This window comes from Marmota monax, unplaced genomic scaffold (genome assembly GCF_021218885.2).
Source record: "Marmota monax isolate L192 unplaced genomic scaffold, Marmota_monax_Labrador192_F-V1.1 WCK01_AAM20220418_F8-fsc00041, whole genome shotgun sequence".
Taxonomy (NCBI): domain Eukaryota; kingdom Metazoa; phylum Chordata; class Mammalia; order Rodentia; family Sciuridae; genus Marmota; species Marmota monax.
The window spans coordinates 5,759,173-5,781,912 of record NW_026695238.1 but is presented as its reverse complement, the minus strand read 5'-3'; the positions used below and the strand labels follow the sequence as shown (position 1 = coordinate 5,781,912).

The window sequence follows — 22,740 nt, the reverse complement described above, 5'->3', positions numbered from 1 at the left end:
GTCCTTCAACCTTCAAGTTGCCCATTTCCCATTTCCAGTGAAAGCAAGAGAAGACACTCTATGCTTTCTAGAGATCTGTCATTGAGATTGTGGACTCTCCTACCAGACTTTCGAATTTGCCAAGTCTAAGCTATATCTTTAGGTCAAGTTATTCAAACTGTTTGTATCTTATTTTCCTCATATATAAAATGGGATAATTTTAATAGTACCTGTTTCATAGGGTTTTATGATGTTTATATGAATTAATTCATGCAGAAAATTTGGAATAATGCTTGGTATACCATAATAACCCAATAAATGCTAGTTCAGTGGGTGGATTATTGTAGACATATGGTCTAGAAAGAGGATCACATAGATTGACTCAGGCACACTTGGGTTTTAAATCTCATTTTATAGCTTTGATCATATTATCTAATCTCTCTGTGCCAGAGTTTCCAAAATTTGAAAAGCAAGGGTAATAATTATAACTACTTCGAAGAGTGGCAAGAACTGAAAGCTTTCCGTGCAAGTGTCTTGCAGAGCAGGCCGATAGCATCTTTTTTTGCTCTTTTACCCATTCTCTGTTTAGCTCTGATTCACGTGGCCTAAGTTTTCAACTGCTTAACCGTTAATTGTGCAAGGAAGAGTAAACTAAGTCTTTTCTGAAAAGAAAAACTCAACTAAGCCATTTGGAGAACCCCACTGTCTTTTCCCATTTAACATTAACACAAGCTCAGTTGAATCTTTTGGCCCAGTGTTTTGTGATTCTGCTGAACTCATTCACTATTGGAAGACCTGTGGCTGTGATTATGTCCCTTCGAAGCTGTACGGCCTCTGTTGCTGCCATTGCTGACCTCAGGGTGGCACGCTCCAGTTTTTCACAAATGACTGGGTATCTGCTCATAGTGCGTCGTCAGGAACTGGAGAAAACCTGGAGGCTATTCTGGCAGCTCCCAACCACAGATCAATCTTCTGTAGGCCAGAGCGTGCCTCACTTCATTTAAGTTCCTTGTTGTATGAAAATTCCTTTTTTCCCCCCTAAATGACCCCACTTTGCTTGAATGGGTACCTGCTGTAACCCAAATGTCAATCAGTAGGTGACTGCAATAGAAAATTATTTCTTGCTCAAGTCACATACAGTTGGAGGTGACAAGGAGAGAGTCAGTGTGGGGCTTCCAGGAACGGCCTAAGAATGCATCAACCTCCAGCTGGCAGATTGCGGGTGAGAGAGAATAGAGTCACGAGGGAGCTATTTATGGGTCAGGTCTTCAAGAAAAGTAATCACTTCAACCCGCATTCCACTGCCCAAAACCCAGTCATATGAACCACCCTAGATACAAAGGAGTCTAGGAATGCGGTCTTGGCTAGGCAGCTCCATCCCAGAAACAGCTACTTAAGAGAAAGAAGCTTGCATCTTTGGATTTGAGCCAAAGGGACCAATCCCAACACCTTCCACTTCTGTATGCAAATGCTTTCCATGAAAGCTAATAATAGCACCACATTCTGTTATTTAGAGTTTTATTGATACTCACTGTAAAGAATATGTTGAAAATAATCTGCTGCCTACTGTCTGGAAAAAAAAAAAAAGAATGTGATGTGCCATTCCATTGAAAATTCTTATTAAAGTTTTGGTTCATATTAAGGCAAAAATAAAGACTCTTAAGTTAAAGACTTTGCAAAGTTTTATTCTTAATCATTCAGTTGAAGCATTATTAGTGCTGCAAAATTAGATCCCTTAAAAATCCTTGAAAGCATGGGTCAGTGGTATCATTCAGTGTGTTAATATGCTGCTCCATTTTATGGTTATTTGTTTAAAATAGTCTCTATACTGACCTTGAAAATCACTGTTATGGAAAACAAATACAGTCTACCCATGTCTTCGAAGTATAAAGTAGTATGAATATTTCCATATTTACCTGTAAACGTGCTTTATTTAATTTAGTCTTCTAAAGGTTTTGATTGAGAATTTCTTTCTTTTGATGCTGTTGTTGTTAAATAGGAAAAAAATCTGTATCAATTTGAAATGATCAATTTTTTTCTATACCTTTTGCTTTTTGTTTCAAAAACAGTTTCTCGTGACTCTAAGTAAATGTGCTAATGGATGAGTGTTGTAACAACTAAGAGCTGTGGGATATATTGCCTGAGTTCTTACATTTGTGATGTGTCCACCAATGATGGTTCAAGTTGAGTTTTTAAATTGCTTTACCCAAGCAATAAGAGGGATAAACCCAGCTGATTGTGCTGCAAACAAGATCATATGTATGTGAAGGAACTTCATAAACGGTAATACCATAAAACACTGTACAGGCAATAATAAAGCAACATCAGCAATAGCAGATTGATCAGTGACACGTGGTTCCATCCATTGTAAGCTTTTGAGAAGAAATCCTTTCCTTTTGGTGGGATGTGGAATAAAGCAATTAATATTAGCACCAGCGTTCTTAACATCTCTGAGATGCAAAACCCTTAATCACAAGAATATCATTAGTGCTCTGAAGCATTTAATTTTGATGCTTGACAGCATTTTAAAATGCACAAACCTTTGATAAAGAGCAAATCAGAACTGTGGTGTTGAATCGAGAAAGAAAGTAGGAACAAAAACTACCTTAATCTCCAAATAATTAAATTTAAATATGCTATTTGCATTAAGCAGAAATACATATGAAAGGTGGGTTTATTTTGTCCATCAGGGAAAGATCCCTTCAGTAAACATGATCCCTGTTAGGTCCAGGTCCTGGGGAGGGAAAAGATAACCCTGCTGTGGTTAAGGAATCATCTTTCCTCCCAACACTAGCTATTGTATGTGACTGACATACAGGGATTCAGACTCCTTCTCTTCTTCAGGAGCGGTTTTCACTCTTCTTGCCTACAGACCTTTCATTGCATCTCTTTATTTCCGGCCTCATACCTCCGCCTCCCTAATTTGAGCTGGTAATAAAATGCAGTCTGTTTTTCCCCCCACACAGTTTTTAATTCATTGCTAGTGGTGCTGGACTCAAGAAAACAGTTTCCCAGCCCAGGAACCAAGTGCATCCTCCTCCCGCCCCCTTCCTCTTCTCCACGTCTCTTTTTTTCTTCTCCATCCCATTTGGATGTCACAAGTACCAAACTACTGCAGTAAAATGACTTGTAGGTGTTTAATGGCAAGTCATTGAGGAAGTGAATAAAAGAAAATTGGAGCATTCGCGTCAGTGGGGAGCAAAGGAGAACTGCTGAGCTTTGAACCAAAGAAAGTTAAATTTGCCATTTTCTTAAAGGGAGCCACCTCTGTTTGACATCAAAGCATCTCCTGTAATTCTTCCTTGTGAAATGCACCACTGTTGGAGTCATGATAGAACCCCCTCATCTGTGCCATTTCTGTTTATCCAAAACACATACAGAGATAAAACCCACATGTGCCTGCTGAATGCATCTTGGTCCTCTCTCAGACCAAACGTAACCACAGGTACCTAGCAAATGGGGATTCTTTTGCAAAAGCAGTCTCCATTTCTCAGGGATATATGAACTTTGAAAACAAAATAATTTTGAGGTGAAATTTATCTTGATTTTCTATTAGAAAACTCAAATCATTCAGCTTCCATGCATTGGTGATTTTTTTTTTCTCTTTTTCTCTTCTTTTTCTTTTTGGCCCCACCCATAAAAATGGTATCTCACCACAATTTTATTTGTTTCCATGGATCTGTAGAGACTCTGTTCCAAATGCATAATCCTGTTGCCTCTACTGACTGCCCCGGGCTCCCCATCACCCTTACTCTTCTGTGTGTCTTTCTGGTAGTTGTGGGGGGCACAGATGGTAACCAATGGCAACTCCTAGCAGGGCCTGACTTGTTCCAAGTACTGGATTTTCAGAGGTTAACTCTAGTTTTACAAAACAAGGGGAATGCTCAGAGTCCTTTCTGGATTAGGATGATGACTTTAGAATCTCAATACCACTTTCCCTTTGTCACTAGTAAGTCAGCAGAGCTATTTGCATATGCAAATACAGACCCAGAGGAGAACTTTGAGCAAATTGCCAAATACCTTCATCAACCTAAAGAGCGCCCCTCAAAATGTTGTCTGTAACAGGTGCTCTGAAGCCTCATTTTAATGCTAACTTACAGTTTTTGACATTTTACAGCCTGTGTGTTTGAAAATTTTTCATAAGTATACCTTAGAAACAGAGACCCCATTTATAATTAGAATTGTCATTTGCTTCACCTCCAATTGTCAATGTCTTGATTAACCTAAATAGCAAAACTAAACCCACAAAAGGTCATCTGAAACAGGTGTAGGTAGAAAGTTGTTTTAAGGATAGCTTGTGATCATCGGTACTTTATATTTAGAAAACATTTCACCGTCTACAAAGATTTTTTTAGATCCATTTCAACTTTTATGCACTCAGTATTGGTGATTGGCTATGTGTAAGATGTCCAGAATGAGATGAACAAGGTAGAACTCGGCCCTTAAGAACATGCATTCTGGTGGATTACAAGCTTGTAGATATTTTGCAAATGGGGAAACTGAGATGAGAAAGTTTGAGTGACCCTAGTCAGATGACAGCTAGTAAATGTCATACCCAGAATTTTTTTTCTAGAATCTTCTCTAAGTCCATTGAGCTTTCACAAACTAGCAAAGCGACAAGTACTTACAGCATGTAGAGCAAATGATTTGTCATCTTGTCCTTGGTTCACATATCTTAAGGAGCCTCCCTCTACATAGAATCAAACCCTGAAAATTACAATCACACCTGCAGCAGGTATACTATTCTTGTTCATGCTTTCCTAGTTCTGCCTCTTCTCTGTCCCTGCAACCCTTGACCACACCCCATCAACCTTTCTCCAGACCTCCCGTGGTGTGCTTGCAAGATACCATGTACCCCTTTCTTATTCCAACTTTTGATCCCTGGGCACTGCCATTCCTCAGGCAAATAATGTTTAACTTTTAAAACAAGAATACCTATTTATCTCTACTTGTAAGTTTCTCAGGAAACTTATTACTGAATGAATGCGTATGTCTGTATGATTTGTAAGGAATAGGGGAAATGAAGGATGCACTTTGGATTAAAAAAAACTACCAAAATCCCCATGAGAATAAAAGGAAAAGATGCGCTCAGTTTTGTTATCTCAGGACAGGAAAATCAACATGCATTGGTCAAACTACTAAGAAAGCGTGAAAGCTAGACTTCTTGGAATTAAATCATAAATCCTTCTTTAGAGTCCACCTTGTAGTAGGGTTTGCCTTTGTGACTTGTCCATCCATCAGCTTTCTGTAACCATGCTGTCACCTAGCATGAACAGCCCTCTTTGCTGCGTGTGATATCTAAGCATTAAACAATGCCTGCTTTTGTTTAGGAGTGCAAGACGCTTCTTACAACAACCATTGCTTTAATGAAGGCAGTCCGTGGGTGGATAGGAATGCTTTCCAATCTACGTTGTTTCAGTGAGAATGTGCACATCAGCCCCCAGCTTCCTCCTGGCCTCACTTCTGACTCTTCAGTAGGTGAATTTTGTGTCTATGGATATAAGGTGATGAAGCCCCCTCCTCTTTCTTCTCCCCATCACCATGAAAAAGTGTGAATAAGAGGATTAGCAGACACTGCCTTCTTTTATACTATAGAAAAATGAGTTCTTGGGTTGATACTAGAAGGTATCTTTTGTGTAAAACTAACACGGAAGTTTCCTTACCTTTCTTCAGCTAAAGAGAGGCTAATGTACAAGATGGTACATGATTCAAGTTCAGCCTTGTTCAGATCATTCCTCACTGATCTTTGCCTTGTTCAGAAGTTGCTGGTTCAGTGTGTGCTTGGTGGATGAGTCAGTACTGAGGAAGCACTTTATCTCTACAAGGTTTTAGAATAAAAATCAGAGAGGTTACATAGAGGTAACAGAGTGACTTTATCTTCTTGATCTTTTTATGTTGATCAAAATTTCTACCAGGCTCAAAAGCCCTCTTTTGAACTAAAGCATGGATTTGTTAATTTACCATGGATTTGAGGAGATTTTTCAATATGTTATTTTATTATTGAATTATCATCTCATCCAATTCTGTTAGCAAAGGGCAGAGCCCTGGGATATTGGGATTCAGGATCCAGATATTTCTAACTGGTGTAGAGTTGGGCAGTATTTACCGAAGTGTACAAACATACTGGCGGTGCCATTAGAAATAATTTCCGGGAAGAATCAGTTGGGATGTTACCTAATATTGAATCACCCTGTAAAAAAGTTAGTTCCATCTCAAGTCTCAGTCAGTAACTCTGAGTATTCCAGGGTCAGAATCTCAAGTCAGTGCCTGTACATCCTTCCTGCTTCCCTAACACCATCTAATCTGTTTTTAATAATGCTTGGGGTGATGAGAGTGCCCAGAAAACATTGATAACGTTGCTTCATCTACACCCATTTTTAGGGTTACCTGCCATTAATTAGAAGAGATAATAGAGTTTAGTTCATGCCAACAAATGGGAAATATTTTTCCAAAAATAATTAAGCTTAAAAAATAGTGTATCTATATAAGAAAAATATTACTAAGGTCTTAGCCCAAGTGACAGAGAGATGTGGTGGCATGAGAGGACTCATGTTATAAGAACCACTGAGGTAGGGAAAGATTGGGAAATCCCATTGCCAAAACCCTTATGTTGGGAAATGAGCCACAGGCAGGCACATGTGGCCATGCAAGGGCTCCAGATGGAGGGTTGGAGGCTGTGTTGGGTAGAAAAGGTGACATCCCAGATGCCCCCTTTCTAAAGTGACAGTGTGGCAAAGCTCAGCTTTTCTCAGACCAGGGCCAGAGAAAACACAAAGCTCTCCTTCAAGGGCGAGGAATGACTTCCATATTACACTACAATGCAGTTGTCTGCTGTAGCTACTATTCCCAGCATCCTGTGGCCATGGATGGCTTTTGTCACTGTGTCCTGGTAACACACTCTTCTGAAAGATATAGGTTCAGTGAAGAATTCAGATTGAACAGCCATACAAGGTAATATTTTTTTGTGTGTGTGTGTGTGAATCAGAACTACTTCTTTTCCTGTCCCTGATTGCACAGTCTCTGGTAGGTACTGACGACCAAGATCAGCATAGCAGTGTTCTGACTGTCCCCATCCGAGCCTTCTATTTTATTCAGTCCTTCTTGCCTCACACTTGTATTTCTCTTTAATCTCTCATTTTTTCTGCATTCTGATGACACCTGAGTCTAGGTACACACTCTTGTTCATTTATGTTCACATTGGTGCCCATCGATTTTTCCAAGCAGGGCTGCATTAGAAATATTCTATTAGCCAACATGATTATATGATATTGCTGACTCCCTGCTTGAGATTTTTGAGCACCTTGGTTGAGCTCATATTCCCTTTGAATGGTCACAGGAACGCTGCTGCTCCAACTTCTAAAATAGAAATTGGATTCATTTCCCACATGCAGCAGTTTAGTTATAACCCAAGCAGAGAGAAGCTGTCTTAGTTCATCAGAGCACCGTGAGGCCGGGCAGGCAATTCTTTCCCAAGGAATCTGTCGATTATCAGAATCTAACCCAGACTATTTTGGAGAGAAAGTTCATTTTATAATTTTATGATTTTCTTCCCTCCTGCTTTCTTTCTAACGGCTTTCACTATTCTATTTCATTTCCCAATCTCTAACATTGGAATTTAAAGAGCCCCTTTTTATAAAGTGTATGGTAAAAATGCTCTGTTAGGAGATATATTTATTACCTGGAATGAAATGGCTTTTTGCAGGCAGTCAGTCTTCTTGGCCCTTTTGCTGCCTCCATATTTAAGAAAGTTGCTCCTTGTATTTTACAGAGCAACGGCTGTGTCAACCAGTTAGGAGAGAGCATACGTGTGTGCACATGCATGTGTGTGTGCTGGGGGAAGGAGCCTTAATGGACCTAACGAGCACATTTCCGTTTTTCATTTTCCTCAGATGTTCAGTGGCTTCCATATGTGTGCTGCGTGCAGCTTTGTTCATCTCGTTTGGTATTGCTAACCTTGGAGTTGCCCTTGATGGAGAACATGTGTATGCATTGTATCTTTCACTTGTGTTTATGCCTGAGATCCAATCTGGAACCGCTTTGACATTGAAAGAGAGAAAGAGAAATATTAGGAGGTGTGTGTGTGTGTGTGTGTGTGTGTGAGAGAGAGAGAGAGAGAGAGAGAGAGAGAGAGAGAGAGAGACCCCATCTTGAAGCTTCCTGAAAAAGAGATGCCAGGCTGTAAAATTAGTAGCTCTAGGAGACAGTCCCTGCTGGAGTGGCCTCAGTGGGCCGTGACTATGGTGTGTCCAGTTGGTTGTCCTGCCACTAGTGGACCCATTTGAGGTGGTAAAGTGGGTTTGAAGCTTTTCCTATTCTGTTTGCAGTGACCATTTATTTTACTTTTTCTTATTGTTTTCCTCTGAAAAAAGATAAGGAGTTGGAAGTCTTCTATGTAGGGGGAGCACAGCATGACCCAACTGAATTTATTATTCCTCGGTAGCCATATTTTTTTAATTTGTTTTCACAGAGTTCCACAATTTGGGAACAAAATCCAATATACATTCAATTTAGGAACACAATTGGTATCCTTCTCTGGTTCCACAGACCAGTTTTTCTAGATAAGCTTCCTCCTCCCCCTCTGGCTATTGTCAGTCACAGCAGAGCTTGATGGCAGCTGGCTGGAGGTGTGACCGCTTCAGGAGGGGAGCAGGAGCCTGGTTTCACACATCTCAAACATGGCCTCCTTCCCTCTCCCAATAGCACACCCAGCAGAGGACTGCGTCTGTCTCTTTCCTGGTGGAAAGAGGAAGAGTTGTTACTCAGCAGGCACAAGCAATATTTCAACTCTTGTGAAATAGTTGCAAAATTTACGTCCAGAGAGACCCTTCGTGCTTTATTTGTGGTCTTCATTATTTTCACGGTTGTGTTTAAACTGAAAACTCATACTGTAATTAAGCAGTGCCTTTATTTGTATTGAAAAGTATGTAAATCGCTTGCCTCCTGGTATTCCCCACACTACCAGGAAAGAGCTGCACATTCTCTTGCTTGTATAAAATTAAATATCAGTAAGATGACACTTCAAATACCTGGAGATAGGATGTGAGTCAGGTCTCCCAAAGGCTCTTATGGTTTACCAAAGGTCAAAGGCCAGAGAGCATGCTCTGAACACGCCGCAGTTTGTATGAGGAACAGCTCCCAGTGCCTATGGAACTGCAGACCCACCAGGCCTTTGCTTCAGAGATGGTCTTATGAAGTCAAACCATGTAAGCACATTTTGGACAGAATGATAAAAAAGTGATGCACTTTTGTACTGGAGAAGAGCAAAATGATCAAAAGGAAAAGGATTCCATATGATTTTTTTAAGTAGGATGGAATTATTGACTGATACCACCAAAAACATTTTTTCCCCTAAAATAAAATGTTTTGTTTTTCCCAAATAGCACCATCATCCATTGCTTTGGTCCAGGCTAAAGAAGTTACAAGATACAGCGTGGCTCTGGCTTGGTTAGAACCAGATCGGCCCAATGGGGTAATCCTGGAATATGAAGTCAAATACTATGAGAAGGTATTGCTGGATGAGCCACTTTCCTCCTTTCTCTTCCTGCCTTCCTCCCTCCTTCCCTGCTCCCTCCCTCCTTCCCTCCCTTCTGCCTCTTGTGTTCAGGTGTTGGCCAGTTCTAAACTGGGATATATCTGTGAATCCCAAAACCAAATGTATCTTACTTCCCAATCAAATCTGGTTATAACATTTATTATTTAATTAGTTATCTTGAAAAATAGAGAAAGGTATATTGTGTTCTAATATCATTATATTCTTTCTAGTAATGAGAATCAAGACTGCTGAGAAGTCCTAATCTATAAACCTTCTATCAGGGAGAGTGACTCATAACAGTGAAATAATGATCTGTTTAAGTAGGTGACTGCTATTCAGAATGAGGGTGTGGGTTTTGATGACTTTTAATAGAAAATCAAGGAAGGAAAATTACATTCTTCAACCTCTTAAAGTTACAGAAAGGCATTATTTTTACAAATAACTTGTCTCTTAAAGAACAATTCTGAAGAGAGCTGTTTGCACTCAAGGCTGTCTAGAAAATGAACAATTGTCCTCTCCTTTTAAAGATAATCACTTATTGACTTCCTTATTAAAAACAGAAAAGGGACTGGATTTTTTAATTGAAATCAGATTACAGTATTTTTTGGCATTTTCCAGACAGAAAATAGAAAAAGACAAGGGACCTTCTTATAGTTATTTCTTTTAAATTGCTGGGTGTGGAGCTAGAAAAGCCACCAACCATCATTTAATGTTCTTTTCAAAAATGATTATGAGTAAAGATCTGTACGTACTCAGGTTCAATGGCAGCCAGACCTAGCTCTGTGCTTCTTTCAACCTCTAAGAAATAACTAGGGTGCTTACCAGCCTGGCTCAGTGGTCTGGTGTCCCAGCTGCTCTGGAGGCTGAGGCAGGAGGATCACAATTCCCAGGTCAGCAAGATTCTGGGTCAAAATAGAATTTTACAAATGGACTGGACACATAGCTCAGTGGTAGAGTGTTTGCCTATATGTGTGAGGCCCTGGGTTATATCTGTAGCAACACACACACACACACACACACACACACACACATACACACCTCAAAAAAAGAAAGAAAGAAAGAAAAAGAGTCCATAGAAGAGAATGTAGAGTTCGAGAGTTCTGCCCTACTTTCTTTCAACCTCTGAGGAGATTGTGTTAGCTCCCTCAATGTTGGTCCTAGAGTAAGCAGAAGAATTATGATTTATTTTGTCACCTTTATCAACTTTATGTTTCTATAATGTAGGATCAGAACGAACGGAGTTATCGTATAGTCCGGACAGCTGCCAGGAACACGGACATCAAAGGCCTGAACCCCCTGACTTCCTATGTCTTCCATGTGCGGGCCCGGACGGCAGCTGGCTATGGGGACTTCAGTGAGCCCTTGGAGGTCACAACCAACACAGGTAACATGGACCCCTGATTCCACTCCCTCGGAGATTTTTTCTGTACAGGGCCAATTCCACCAACATGAAACCTAAGGAGCCGTACTTGATTTTTGGTTAGGCAGACGTTTTGTTGTAATGAATGCTGCATGAAATAAGATGGCCCATGTCTGTCACTTAGAAACCCCATGCTGTTGAGGGAAGGACACTTTTTATAATACTGTCTGATGTGTCTTTTCATGTGAATGAAAAGTGTTGCCAATTTTCCTCTTGTTCTGAGCCTTCTATAAACCATGAAAAATGGGATTGATTATTAAACTGACTAATTAAGGGTTGCATGTCTATCTTCCATTAAGACAAGGAATTTTTTTTTCCATGAGAAAATGGAAGAAGGGGCCAAAAATGCTTTTTTTTCCCTTACCTATTTCTAGGAGTTTGTTAAAACCTAGTCAGATGAGTTCTGTGTTTATGTGTGTTTTAAAGCCTTTTTACACAAACATATCAAATGTTTCACATTGTCAGTTGAATCCACTGGTTGGTTGAATCAAAAGTTTACCCAGGAGCCTATCCACACTAGCAGCTGCATAAGACATTTCCACCCCCTTAATTAAGAAACCAAAATTGGATCTATTTGAGAAAGAGATGGTATAGCAGAATTTTCAACATCAGTTATAGAAAATAGTTTTATTAACAAACAATTGAATAAAATAAGAATGTAAAAAAGCAGAAGTGAAAGTGGAATTGAATCTGAAGGGAATTGATGCCATTGAGATCATCCAGGGAAGCTACCAGAAAGAAGGGGCTTAGACCTGGGCAGTAATAGTCAAGCTTTTCATAGCTGTAAGGAAGGAAGGGCATTCAAAACCATTTGTTCTTTCTGAAATTTCCAAATGTCCAATGCATTTGGTCATTACGTCAGAGCGAGGATAATGTTAGAAAGGAAAAAGAAGACAGGAAAAAAAAAATCCTGCATTGGCCAGGAGATTTAATAAGAGTCTTCTGTTTAAGTTTGACATACAATGATTTAAAAAAAAAAAGGGGGGGGGGTCCTTATATTCACTAAGGCTTGGAAAATCCTGTTCCAATTGTATTTAGCAAAGGCTGTAGACTCCAGAAAGATTCAGACAGTTGAATATTCTGGCCCAATCAGAAGTTCCACCCCATAGCACCTTCACCAGGTCACCTCCTGTCACTGTCATTGCAGTGCCTTCCCGGATCATTGGTGATGGAGCCAACTCCACTGTCCTGCTGGTGTCCGTCTCCGGCAGCGTGGTGCTGGTGGTCATTCTCATTGCAGCTTTTGTCATCAGTAGGAGGTAAGCTCTGAAGCCACCCCCACTTTCTCTGTTTTATGACGAAACGTTTTGTCTCCTCCACACCAAGCCAAGGCCTTTGATTGGCATCATAAACAGGGCATCCGCATGCCAAGCTCCTTCCTTGTTGCTTTGATCTTCCCACATCCCGACTGTGGCTAATGGCAGTAACTGGGTGGCAGCCCTCTCTGCTGAGTGTCCCAGAAAGACACAACTAATTCCAGGAAACCAAGCTGAAAAGCAAGTCAACAGGCGATCCGCAGACACTTTCAGCTATGGGTGTTACATTTATCTCTCTGCTCAGCCTAGATCTACAGCCAAAGGGAAATGAAACTATAAGAGAAAGCGTGGCCCCAAAGTTGAGCTACGTCATCTGCCAGCTGTATTTCTTCACCTGTTCAAACTTTCATTTCTCACTTTTAAAAGAAATGATCATTATCTGCTTCCAAATATTATTAACAAGAGGAATTTGAGAGGCATCAGAGATACCGCATATAGTAGGTGCTTCAACATGATGTTGGTTAAAATGACAGTAACTGAAGCAAAGAAATGAATACTACACTGTCATATCCCTGTGGGAAAGGTTGTCAGTATTCTTAGAAAGTATTCGTGGATTACATGGTGGGCATGACATTGCCCTTGAAAGGAATCTCAAAAAGCAGATCATTTATACTCGGTGTGCTTGTAGTCTGACTCAGTGCTAGCAGTGGCTATTGAACCAGTCTTGTCATCCATCTAACTTACCTAGAATTTGCCAGATGCTCCAAGGGGTACAGCTGCTCATCATCAATAAGTGTCCCATGTCTAGGCCTTTTTGTCCTTCATGTATGAGAATCTACCTCTTATTTCACCTTTACCTCCTTACACCATCAACAGTTTCACAAGGTGTCAGAATGATCCTTTCAAATAACAGCTTTTCCTGTTATAGAAGAGGAAAGTGATAGAAGACAGGTGAATTGCTGGTCTAGGAACACTGCATTACTATACTCGTAGCTAGAGCTACTATGTCCCCAATAGTCGTGCTTAGCTCTCAGGCCAACATTTGTTGTACTGTCCCTCCCTAGCTGTGGATGATCTCACTAATGTCACAACAATGCCTGTAGCTGTTTCCACTGCCTGGGCAAGCCACCCCGCTTTTGCTTTGCTCTGACGTACATTATAATCAGGGTGATGACCACATATGTTAGTTTCTCTGGATGGCCCCAGTTTTCACATACATTTCTTAACACCATGCCCTCACCCTCACTCTCCACAAGTCCTAGTTTGGAGAAAACAATTCGTTCCCTCTAGTAATAACACAGTATGGAACGACGTCACATTTGGTACTGACATCTGCATTTGTCACTAAATTCATTCCTTTTGGTGCAAAATCTTTAAGTAGGTGTCTGATTCAGAGCAGTGAGTTCCATCTCCAAGAAGTTAAGTTGCAGGAGCCAATCAAAATGAGCCTTTTCTTGTCAGGCATGGTGGTGCACGCCTATAATCCCAGTGGTTCTGGAGGCTGAGACAGGAGAATGGCAAGTTCAAAGTCTCGAAGTGGTGAGGCGCTAAGCAACTCAGTGAGACCCTGTCTCTAAATAAAATACAAAATAGGGCTGGGGATGTGGCCCAGTGGTTGAGTGCCCCTGTGTTCAATCCCCAATACTCTACCCCACCAAATAAAAGATGAGCCTTTTCTTTGTCCACTGCCATTTGATTCCGGATGTCCATGTGTCATGCGTGTAACGCATGGGAAACTGTACGCATTGATATGCACCCTTTCAATTGTGGGGAACCGACTGGGATGAGGAGTGTCTAGAAATTGCATGGACTTTTATTTTTCATTATTACATATTTCTGCAATTTCTTTCTGAAATTATTACAATGTTTAATTTTTAACAATCTTTGTTAGATATTAAAAATGTTTTGAAGTGTGGAAATAGGGAACATAGTATTAATTACCTCCACCTGAAAATAAAAATAATATCTGAAGTCCAGCATTATGTAATGCTCAGAACCATGTGAGGAAGTGGGTCTTATCTTTTGTCCTGACCATTTCTTAAGATTTTGGTTTGAAACATTCTGTGGTCATATTCAATTTTCCTTTAGATTCCTTTTCCTTTTCCTTTTTCATTTAAGTGGCCCTAAATACAGAGTCAAACTGGAGTTTTACAAATAAGCCACCTCATTCTTAAGTTTTTCCTGGACGTTCTGGTTAACATATTGGCTTTGATGAAAAGAAAGAAAAAAACATATGAAAAGGTAATGCAGGGAGACAAGATTATTAAAAGCCATGGCTATAGAAAATAGCATCCTCAAGCTTGATGACTTAATTCCCTTTCTGCTTTTATTGATCACTTTATTACATAAGGCCGGATTGATAGCAGGATGCATCGGATTTCCAATTATGAGCCTTCCCCCCTTGGAGAATTGAGCCTGTCGAGTTACCTAGCGATGATTCCTGTCCCTTCTCCCCCATTAAAAAAAAAAAAAAAGTCACTTCCCAAGGCTGATAAACACTGCTTGGTGATTGGTCCTCAATGGATCACTTTTTAGAAAATGAAATGTCAACCCCTTGCCCTCATATTGATTATTCTTTAGTGCTGGCCATAAAGCTGTCATGGGAAGGGCTGCCTGGAGCCAGGTAGCTGACAGGCTTGCAGCAGCCGATGCTCACTCAGCCAGTTCTCTCCCGGCACAGGTTGTCTGCTCTCTTATCTTGGACTACAAATGTTTAAATGGGACAAGAACAGGTGAACAGAAAGGAGACAGGTACTATGAACAAAAGTCAGGCCCAGGCTCTCAGCAAAATACCAATAAAAGGTAGTAAATGGTACCTCCGAAATAATCTTGCCAGACTTCATCCAGCAGTACAGGAAAGCAATAGATCAAACGTCCTTGCCTGAAAAATTGCAGTTCTGTCCTTTTTCTAGTGGGACTGCCTCTTGCTTCTTAGAGTCACGGGATGTTGATGGCAGAAAGGCTGCTAGAAACAGAGCCCTTAAAGGAGTCCCCTTGAACTGGATCCCACACTACTGATGGCCTATGAGATTTTGTAAGAAAGTAGATAGAAAGGACTTACCTGGTGAGAAAAGCCTCAGTTCTTCTGATGACCTCAAGGAGAAAACCGTGTTTGTTGTAATTCATTATTAAAAGGAAATAGCTTCAGGTTCACATGTAGCTTCTTGCTGGATTTTATTTTTTAATAGCAATTGATTTTTCTATGTTGTTTTCAATTTATGCTGAGCAGTCTGAGTTTAAGGATTAACCAGAATAATCTCCCATTTTTACTTTAATTCAAATGATCTACTTATTTTTTCAGCCACTTCAATGTGTAAGCATTTAGGGATCTCAGTGAAAGACTCAAACTACTAAATTTATGAACTTTATTTGAAACAAGATTTTATAAAGTTGATCTGTATATGTTTTTACCACTCACGATATGTTAAATAAATCAGTTTACATTTGTATAGGCATCATTGATTCCTCGTGTCTTCTTCAAGTTATCATGTCAGACTGATGTTAGACTTTCAGAGTACATAATCAAATCTGCTGTGTAGGTTGTTTTAGGTGCAAAAATGAGATGCTGACCCTCGAAATTTTATCTTAAGGGACTGGAGATGTAGCTCAGTGGTAGAATGCTTTTCCGGCACTATAGGGGTGGTGGGGGGTGTGGAATTGTATCTTAATCCAAGGCTCCATTTCCCTATTTACATATTTTAACTTTGTGTTCTCCACAATGTAACCACTTTTCAAAACTTGTTTTGTAAAGTGTTTTTTAAAGGGACTGTTAACAATACCATCATAAAGTCCTAAGTGCTAAGGACTAAGGACTGGATCAGTGTTGAATTTCTCTGACAAACCCGTTCCTTTATATTAATGATACAAACTAGTAATAATTCAGATTGTTTCAGGCTAGTCTGTTTTCCTCAACAATATTTTATTGTTCAAACATGAGAAACAATTTTAAGAAAGAACTGGAATACAAGAAGAGATCTTTTTTTTTTTTTTTTTAAGGAGAAATTTTGTGGTCAGGGGGAAGTATTACCTGATAACTGCTTTTCTTAGCAACGTTTTAATGATGACTTTCCATTTATGTTAGGGTTATAAAATACCTCTTCTACCTGAATTAAAGAAAAAGAAATGAATTGATTTTAGGGAAAAAAAATGCAAAAAAAGAGAAAATTTAAAAAAAGAAGAAAGAAAGAATTAAATAAAATAGCTATGGCAATATAAATATATGTGTATATCTACATATATACAAATATGTATATATATATATATATATATATATATATATATATATATATCACATATATAAATTAGGTACTGGGAATTTGCAATCTGTGAATTAATATACAAGTCTAATGCACAATATAAAGTTCAAATTTGTAAGTTAGCTTTGTCTTCTAGAATGTTAAGATTTTTCCATTTTGGAGCTAACGGTACATGTAATGCAAAAACAGTTTCCATTTAGCCTGTATCTTCCTTGCACCCTAATTTTCTCCTCTGCAATATTATGATCACATAAGAATGAATGCATTTAAATGTTAGCCTAAATCGACTGATGAAATCATGTAAATTCACACAATTAGGGGGCAGATGGTACCTCAGAACATTTCTAAACAACTTGCCTGCAATAGTACGGTTTGATTCCAACTATTTCAAAATGTTGCTCACAAAGAACATTCAGACACCATTCGGTGCAAGCACAATGACAGCTTAAGGAAGGGGAAGAAGAGGAATCGAGTCTATGAATCTTCATGGCAATGCTGGGGAGCCCTGTGAAGGGTCCCACCTGGAGTTCTGCTTATTGCATTGCTTTATCTCCCTTAATCTGCACTTTAGCTGAATAAATTACTTACCTTTTACTAATTAGTTTTGGAACAGTGAACCACATCAATCAAATCTGTCCACTTGATGGGGAAAGTTAGTATTTTAATAAAAGCAGGGTTTATGCGGTAGGGCCCCTGCCACGCTCACCTCCTCTATTCTGTTGGGTGTATTGAATAGTCAAGGTGCCAGAATCAACACATGGCCCCCGAGGGTTCATGCTGTTCCTCCACAATGTGGGCTAATACCCTTATTACAGTGTCCCTTTGACTGCAGGGAGGGCCCAGTCCCTCTTTCAAAGCTTCACCTGCAGAGCAAGCCCTTTTCTGTAACTCCTGCTGTTGAAAGGTTCCATGTTTCCTTCTGGACCATTCACTTGCTCTCCTGCCCCTTTTTAATTGGCTTGCCCACATCTCCATAATTAGGAAATCTTCAACAAAGGTTTCCTCTGCCATTCAGGTGCTCCCCAGCGGACAATTTGGAGTCATCTCTTCCTTAGGCTCCTGGGCTCCTCCACGCTGGCTGACCCAGTAGTAAGCTTCAGTGGCCTTTCTTTCTTGGGGCAATAATGAGCCCCATTGTCCTGCTCTGGGCTAAGGAGAAAGGGTCATCAGGTGACAAAGGTAGGGCAGAACATAGGCATTTTGGGTTTTAAGGTATTATTAGAGAGCTAATAGGCTACAATTAGTCTCTGAACAGAAATCCTTGTGTTTCCTTTTTAGTGTTCCCTGTAGCCTGGAAGGGTCCCCTCTTCCAAATAGCCCTCCAAGTAAAGCAGTTCTTCAGAAATATACCTTCTCCACTCATTGAATTCCTCCTTGTGTGTTTGGAAGTCTGAGGAAGGGGTAGGTGGGTGGCTCTACCTTGTAATTATGTGACCCCTGCCACTTTGTATTCCTGTGGCTTTGTCCATATTAAATGAATGTGCTTGGTGTCAAACAGAAAGTCATGCTTCTGGGCAGTGTGAAGTCACTGGTTTGTGTAGATGCCAGGTTTTTGACTAATTCACTGACAATTTAATGTGGCTACTCAGGGCTGAGGGTGTAGCTCAGTGGGAGAGCACTTGCCTAGCATACCTGAGGCCCTTTATTCTGCCCTGGTCCCACGAAATAGTGGGGTGGGGGGTACTATCAAAGCTCTCTTGTTCTATACATTATTTTTTTCCTTTAAAGGAAAAAAAATTGCATTAGCATCATAGATCTAAAATGACTTAAACAACATGCTTATGATTTTAGATAAAGCTTTTAGGAGCTCTGTTAAGATACAATCCTTCTGGCTGGCAGGACCCTGTTACCTCCTGGGGACCCAGTCATGGTGTTCTCCTGACATTAAATGTTTTAGTAATCTTTGACCTGACCCTCTTATATTTACTTTAAAAGAGGGTAAAGGAGGAGGATTTGGAGGGAACTTTAACTTTCAGAGAAAGTTGTTTGGTTTGGGGTGTTTAAACCTGTTTGTTTTCTTTGATGAAATGTAAATGGATTTACTGATGTAAAATGTACCATTGCTCATGTAAGTCTCATCAGTTGCCCTTGCAACCATATCCCCACTACAAGACATGCTGTGCAGGCATGGGCCCGATCAGGGCACTCACCAAATCCTGTACTTGCCAAGAAGGGACGTGGGTGATTCACTCGCCCCCCTGGCTCCACGTCCTCATCTGTACAATGGAACTGAGTGTGTGTCCTTCCACCTAATTCCTTTCATAGGGTTGTCATGAAGATGCAATTAAATAATACACCCTTCTAAGGCCCTTTGAAAAGTTAAATGCAAAGGAAAACACAGGCTATTATTTGGTACTGAAATATGCACTCTGTCGTTAAGAGTAGTAACTGGGGTCTCTGTTTTGCTAAGCTGGTTCCTGCTTTGCAAACAGTTAGGGGAGGAGATAATATATGTGATGAGAGCACTTTGAAAAGTTAAATGCAGTGTAAAAGTGCAAGGTATTATTATTTGCAAGAGAATCATCCACATGGAGCAACATCTGCAGGCTCCGCCGAGGTCTGGTTGCTGAGCTGGATCCTGTGTGGCTGACAATTCCAGGAGGGATGTGGGAGGAAGGCTTCCCACTGATGCCCATGTGCTGCCTTGGGCTGCCTCTCTGGCTGCCCCTCCTTACTCCTTTAGGTTCTCTGCTATTTTGGCTTCTGCTTGGTCATCCTGCCTTTCTGCCTATTCAATGTTTAGGAGTCGAGGGTATCAGATCCTGATAGGATCACACTGTGGTGTGGGGAGAGATTTCCTCACCTGGGGGCTTCAGTTTCCTCATCTGTGAGAGTCCTAACTTACCTTGTCTTTGAAATTCAAAGTCAGGATGATTATAGATCCCAATGTGAATTTTATATTTGGACAGTCATAAAATTACACGTTTTATTCACTAATATAATTTCAGGTTTAGAGAGTTACAACCAACTAATTTTCTAATTCATTTTTTAAATGTTTTAATTAGTTGTACATGACAATAGAATGCATTTATGCACTTTGATATATCAGACATAGATGGGATATAATTTCTCATTTTTCTGAGTGTACATGTTACAGAATCATATTGGTCATGTAGTCACATATATACATACAGTAATAATGTCTGTTTCATTCTACTATCTTTCTTATACCCACATCCCTTCCCCTCCCTTCCCACCACTTCCCTCTACCTAATCTAAGAAAATGCTCTTCTTCCCTAGTGTCCCTTGCCTTATTGTGAATTAGTATCCACATATTAGAAAAAATATTTGGCCTTTGGTTTTGTGGGGTTGGCTTATTTCGCTTAGCATGATATTCTCCAACTCCAGCCATTTACTGGAAAATGCTAGAATTTCACACTTATTTAAAGCAGAGTAATATTCCATTGAGTATATATACCACATTTTCTTTATCCATTCATCTATTGAGTGACACCTAGGTTGGTTCCATAGTCTAGCTATTGTGAATTGAGCTACTATAAACATGGATGTGGCTGTGTCACTATAGTATGCTGATTTAAAGTCTTTTGGGTATAAATCAAGGAGTGAGATAGCTGGGCCAAATGGTAGTTGTATTCCCAGTTTTCTGAGGAATCTCCATAATGTTTTCTATAGGGGTTGCACCAATTTGCAGTCCCACCAGCAATGTATGAATGTACCTTTTTCACCACATACTCACCAACATTTATTATTGCCTGTATTCTTGATGATTGCCTTTCTGAAAGGAGTGAGATGAAATCTTAGAGTAGTAGTTTTGATTTGCATTTCTCTAATTGCTAGAGATGTTGAGCACTTTTTCCTATATTTTTTGATCAATTGTATTTCTTCTTCTGTGAAGTGTCTGTTCAGTTTCTTAGCCCATTTATTGATTGGGTTATTGGTTTTTTGGTGTTAAGTTTTTCGAGTTCTTTATATATCCTAAAGATTAATGCTTTATTGGAGGTGCATGTGGTAAAGATTTTTCTCCCAATCTGTAGGCTCTTTCCTCATATTATTAATTGTTTGCTTTGCTGAGAAGAGGATTTCTAATTCTTTTATATATAAAAGAATTATATTGATATATATTCTCCTGACTCAATTTTTACATATAATGAAGACTTGCTTAACAAGAGCAAGACTCTAGGTTTAATTCCCAGCACTGCAAAAAATTCTTTATACATATATATAACTTAATATTATAGATTTTTGATTCCCAAGAATTGTGTTAATTTCCCAGTTCATGTAAATGATACATACAATCCTGATTCAAGATTTAATGAATCATTTTCAAGAAGAGAATTAGCAAAGCAAATAAAAACTTTCCATTTTAATCTTGTTAGTTTTCTACAAAATCTTACAAATTGTAGTCCCGTGGAAAGTAAATATTTGCTTCTTAAATTTTCAAAATAATTATTATTTTCATTAATAATTTAGGGATTTATATGTGGCAGCTAAACTGAGTCACCATATTGTTTGAGAGTATAATATGATGTGAAGTTCTTGTGGTAGTGGCTATCCTGGTTACAACAACAAGACTTATTATATTACTTGTTATATACTGAACGTTATTGCCTTTTGATTCATGGAGAATTGCCTATGACAGTTTATTTCAATCAAGAATACAGAAATATGACCTTATTTTCAATAAGACAAATTTCCTCTGAGAGTTTGAAATTTTTATAATCGTAAAATGCTTGCTTTATGTTTAAGAACCACGACTACATCCAGGTGACAAATGGTTACCTCATTTTTCCATGTCTCCTAAGTCTCAGCTTTCTCATTTGTGAAATGTGCATCACATATCTGCCCGATTCACAGCGAAACCCATCTTATGGCTTTTGCTATAGCTTTTGTGTTGGAGGGAAATAATTTTCTTATTTTAACAATTTTTTGATAGACGGAGTAAATACAGCAAAGCGAAACAAGAAGCGGATGAAGAAAAACATTTGAACCAAGGTACAAAACATTAGGTTAAAAGAATTGTGTTTCTAGAGCATGTGTCATGTTTTCTAGTTTAGAAAATGTCTAGATAAAACTAATATGGCCATTAGTGATTATATAATGTATTCCTTATCCAAATAATACACTTTAAGGATATTAAACTGAAGTAGGTAATCCAGGACGATTTCAAGTGAAATGAAAGACACAGTCAATGTGGAGAAGTTCCTTCAGAATCTTCTTTATCCTTATCTTAGCCTGAAAAAAAAATGTCAGTCAAGGTAGCATATTTTTGTAGCTTGGTGCAAGATTAAAATGGCTAATTTTTTCTTTTACCAGCTAAAAATTGGGGGAGGGCCAGTAAAAGTTTAAGAAATTGAACAGTAATTACTACTTCCCCCCAAAAATGGCAGTATGTGATGTGAAATCAGTGACCCTCATCAATTGTTGAGTGGATTCTAGGTGTTTTGATGTTCCAAATGGAGTCAAAGAATAAATTGAAAGAAGAGACTCCAGAATGACCTTGAAAGCAGCAGTGGTTGACCTCTCCAGGAGCAGGTTGCAGTGGGACCCTGTGAGATGTTGACAGTGGGCTGTGGCTGCCCTGTTCACCTGTGGCCACAAGTGCAATCGAATATCGTAGACCATGTGAATGAGGAAGTGAATTTTAAATCTAATTTAAACCCATTTACATTTTCATATCCATGGGTGGCTCATCACTAACAGAAATGAGTACCAGGAGGTAGGCGAAAGAGAGCAGCTTGAGATTTTTTTCTAGGAAGATTTTCTGACTAGAGTCTGAAAGCAACAAAGCATATGGGGTATCTGACAACTTGTTATCTGCCCACCTTGTTTTGTTTTTAAAACTATACTGTTTAGTTTTGTCGTCATACCTACCATGTTCATAAACAAAAACGATATACTAAAAAGAGGTAGTGCCAGGTGTGGTGGTGCACACTTGCAATCCCACTGGGAGGAATCCCAGGGAGGCAGGAGAACAGCAAGTTGGACACCAACCTGGACAACTTACAGAGACCCTGTCTCAAAATGAGAAAATAAATAAATAAGTAAAGAGGGCTGAGAAAGTAGTTCCATGGTAAAGAATACGGGATCAACTCTAGTACCCCCCCCACACACACATACATACACATACAAGAGAAGTAGCAAGAAACTGCCAATATGTAGATTATTCATATTAGTGGATGCAGAGACAATGGAAAAGATGGACAAGGTTGGAAAATCAAAGAGATTGGGCTGACTGGTGGCCCACACAATCACAGGGCCCCAAGGAACTCCAGTGAATACAGGTGCAAATGTCACTGGAAACTCTCGGTGATGCCTGTCCCCAGCGTTTCTCAGAGC

At 39.5% G+C, this 22,740-nt stretch overlaps 1 protein-coding gene across 1 annotated transcript in view; it reads left to right on the top strand.

Annotated features, from left to right (window-relative positions):
• Epha4 (EPH receptor A4) overlaps window positions 1–22,740 on the top strand; it is a 140,948-nt gene that overhangs the window by 95,374 nt on the left and 22,834 nt on the right. The window contains exons 6-9 of the mRNA XM_046439765.2: window positions 9,360–9,484; window positions 10,736–10,895; window positions 12,079–12,190; window positions 21,338–21,396. Of these exons, the coding sequence (XP_046295721.1) occupies window positions 9,360–9,484; window positions 10,736–10,895; window positions 12,079–12,190; window positions 21,338–21,396 (456 nt within the window). The remainder of the gene's footprint in view (window positions 1–9,359; window positions 9,485–10,735; window positions 10,896–12,078; window positions 12,191–21,337; window positions 21,397–22,740) is intronic.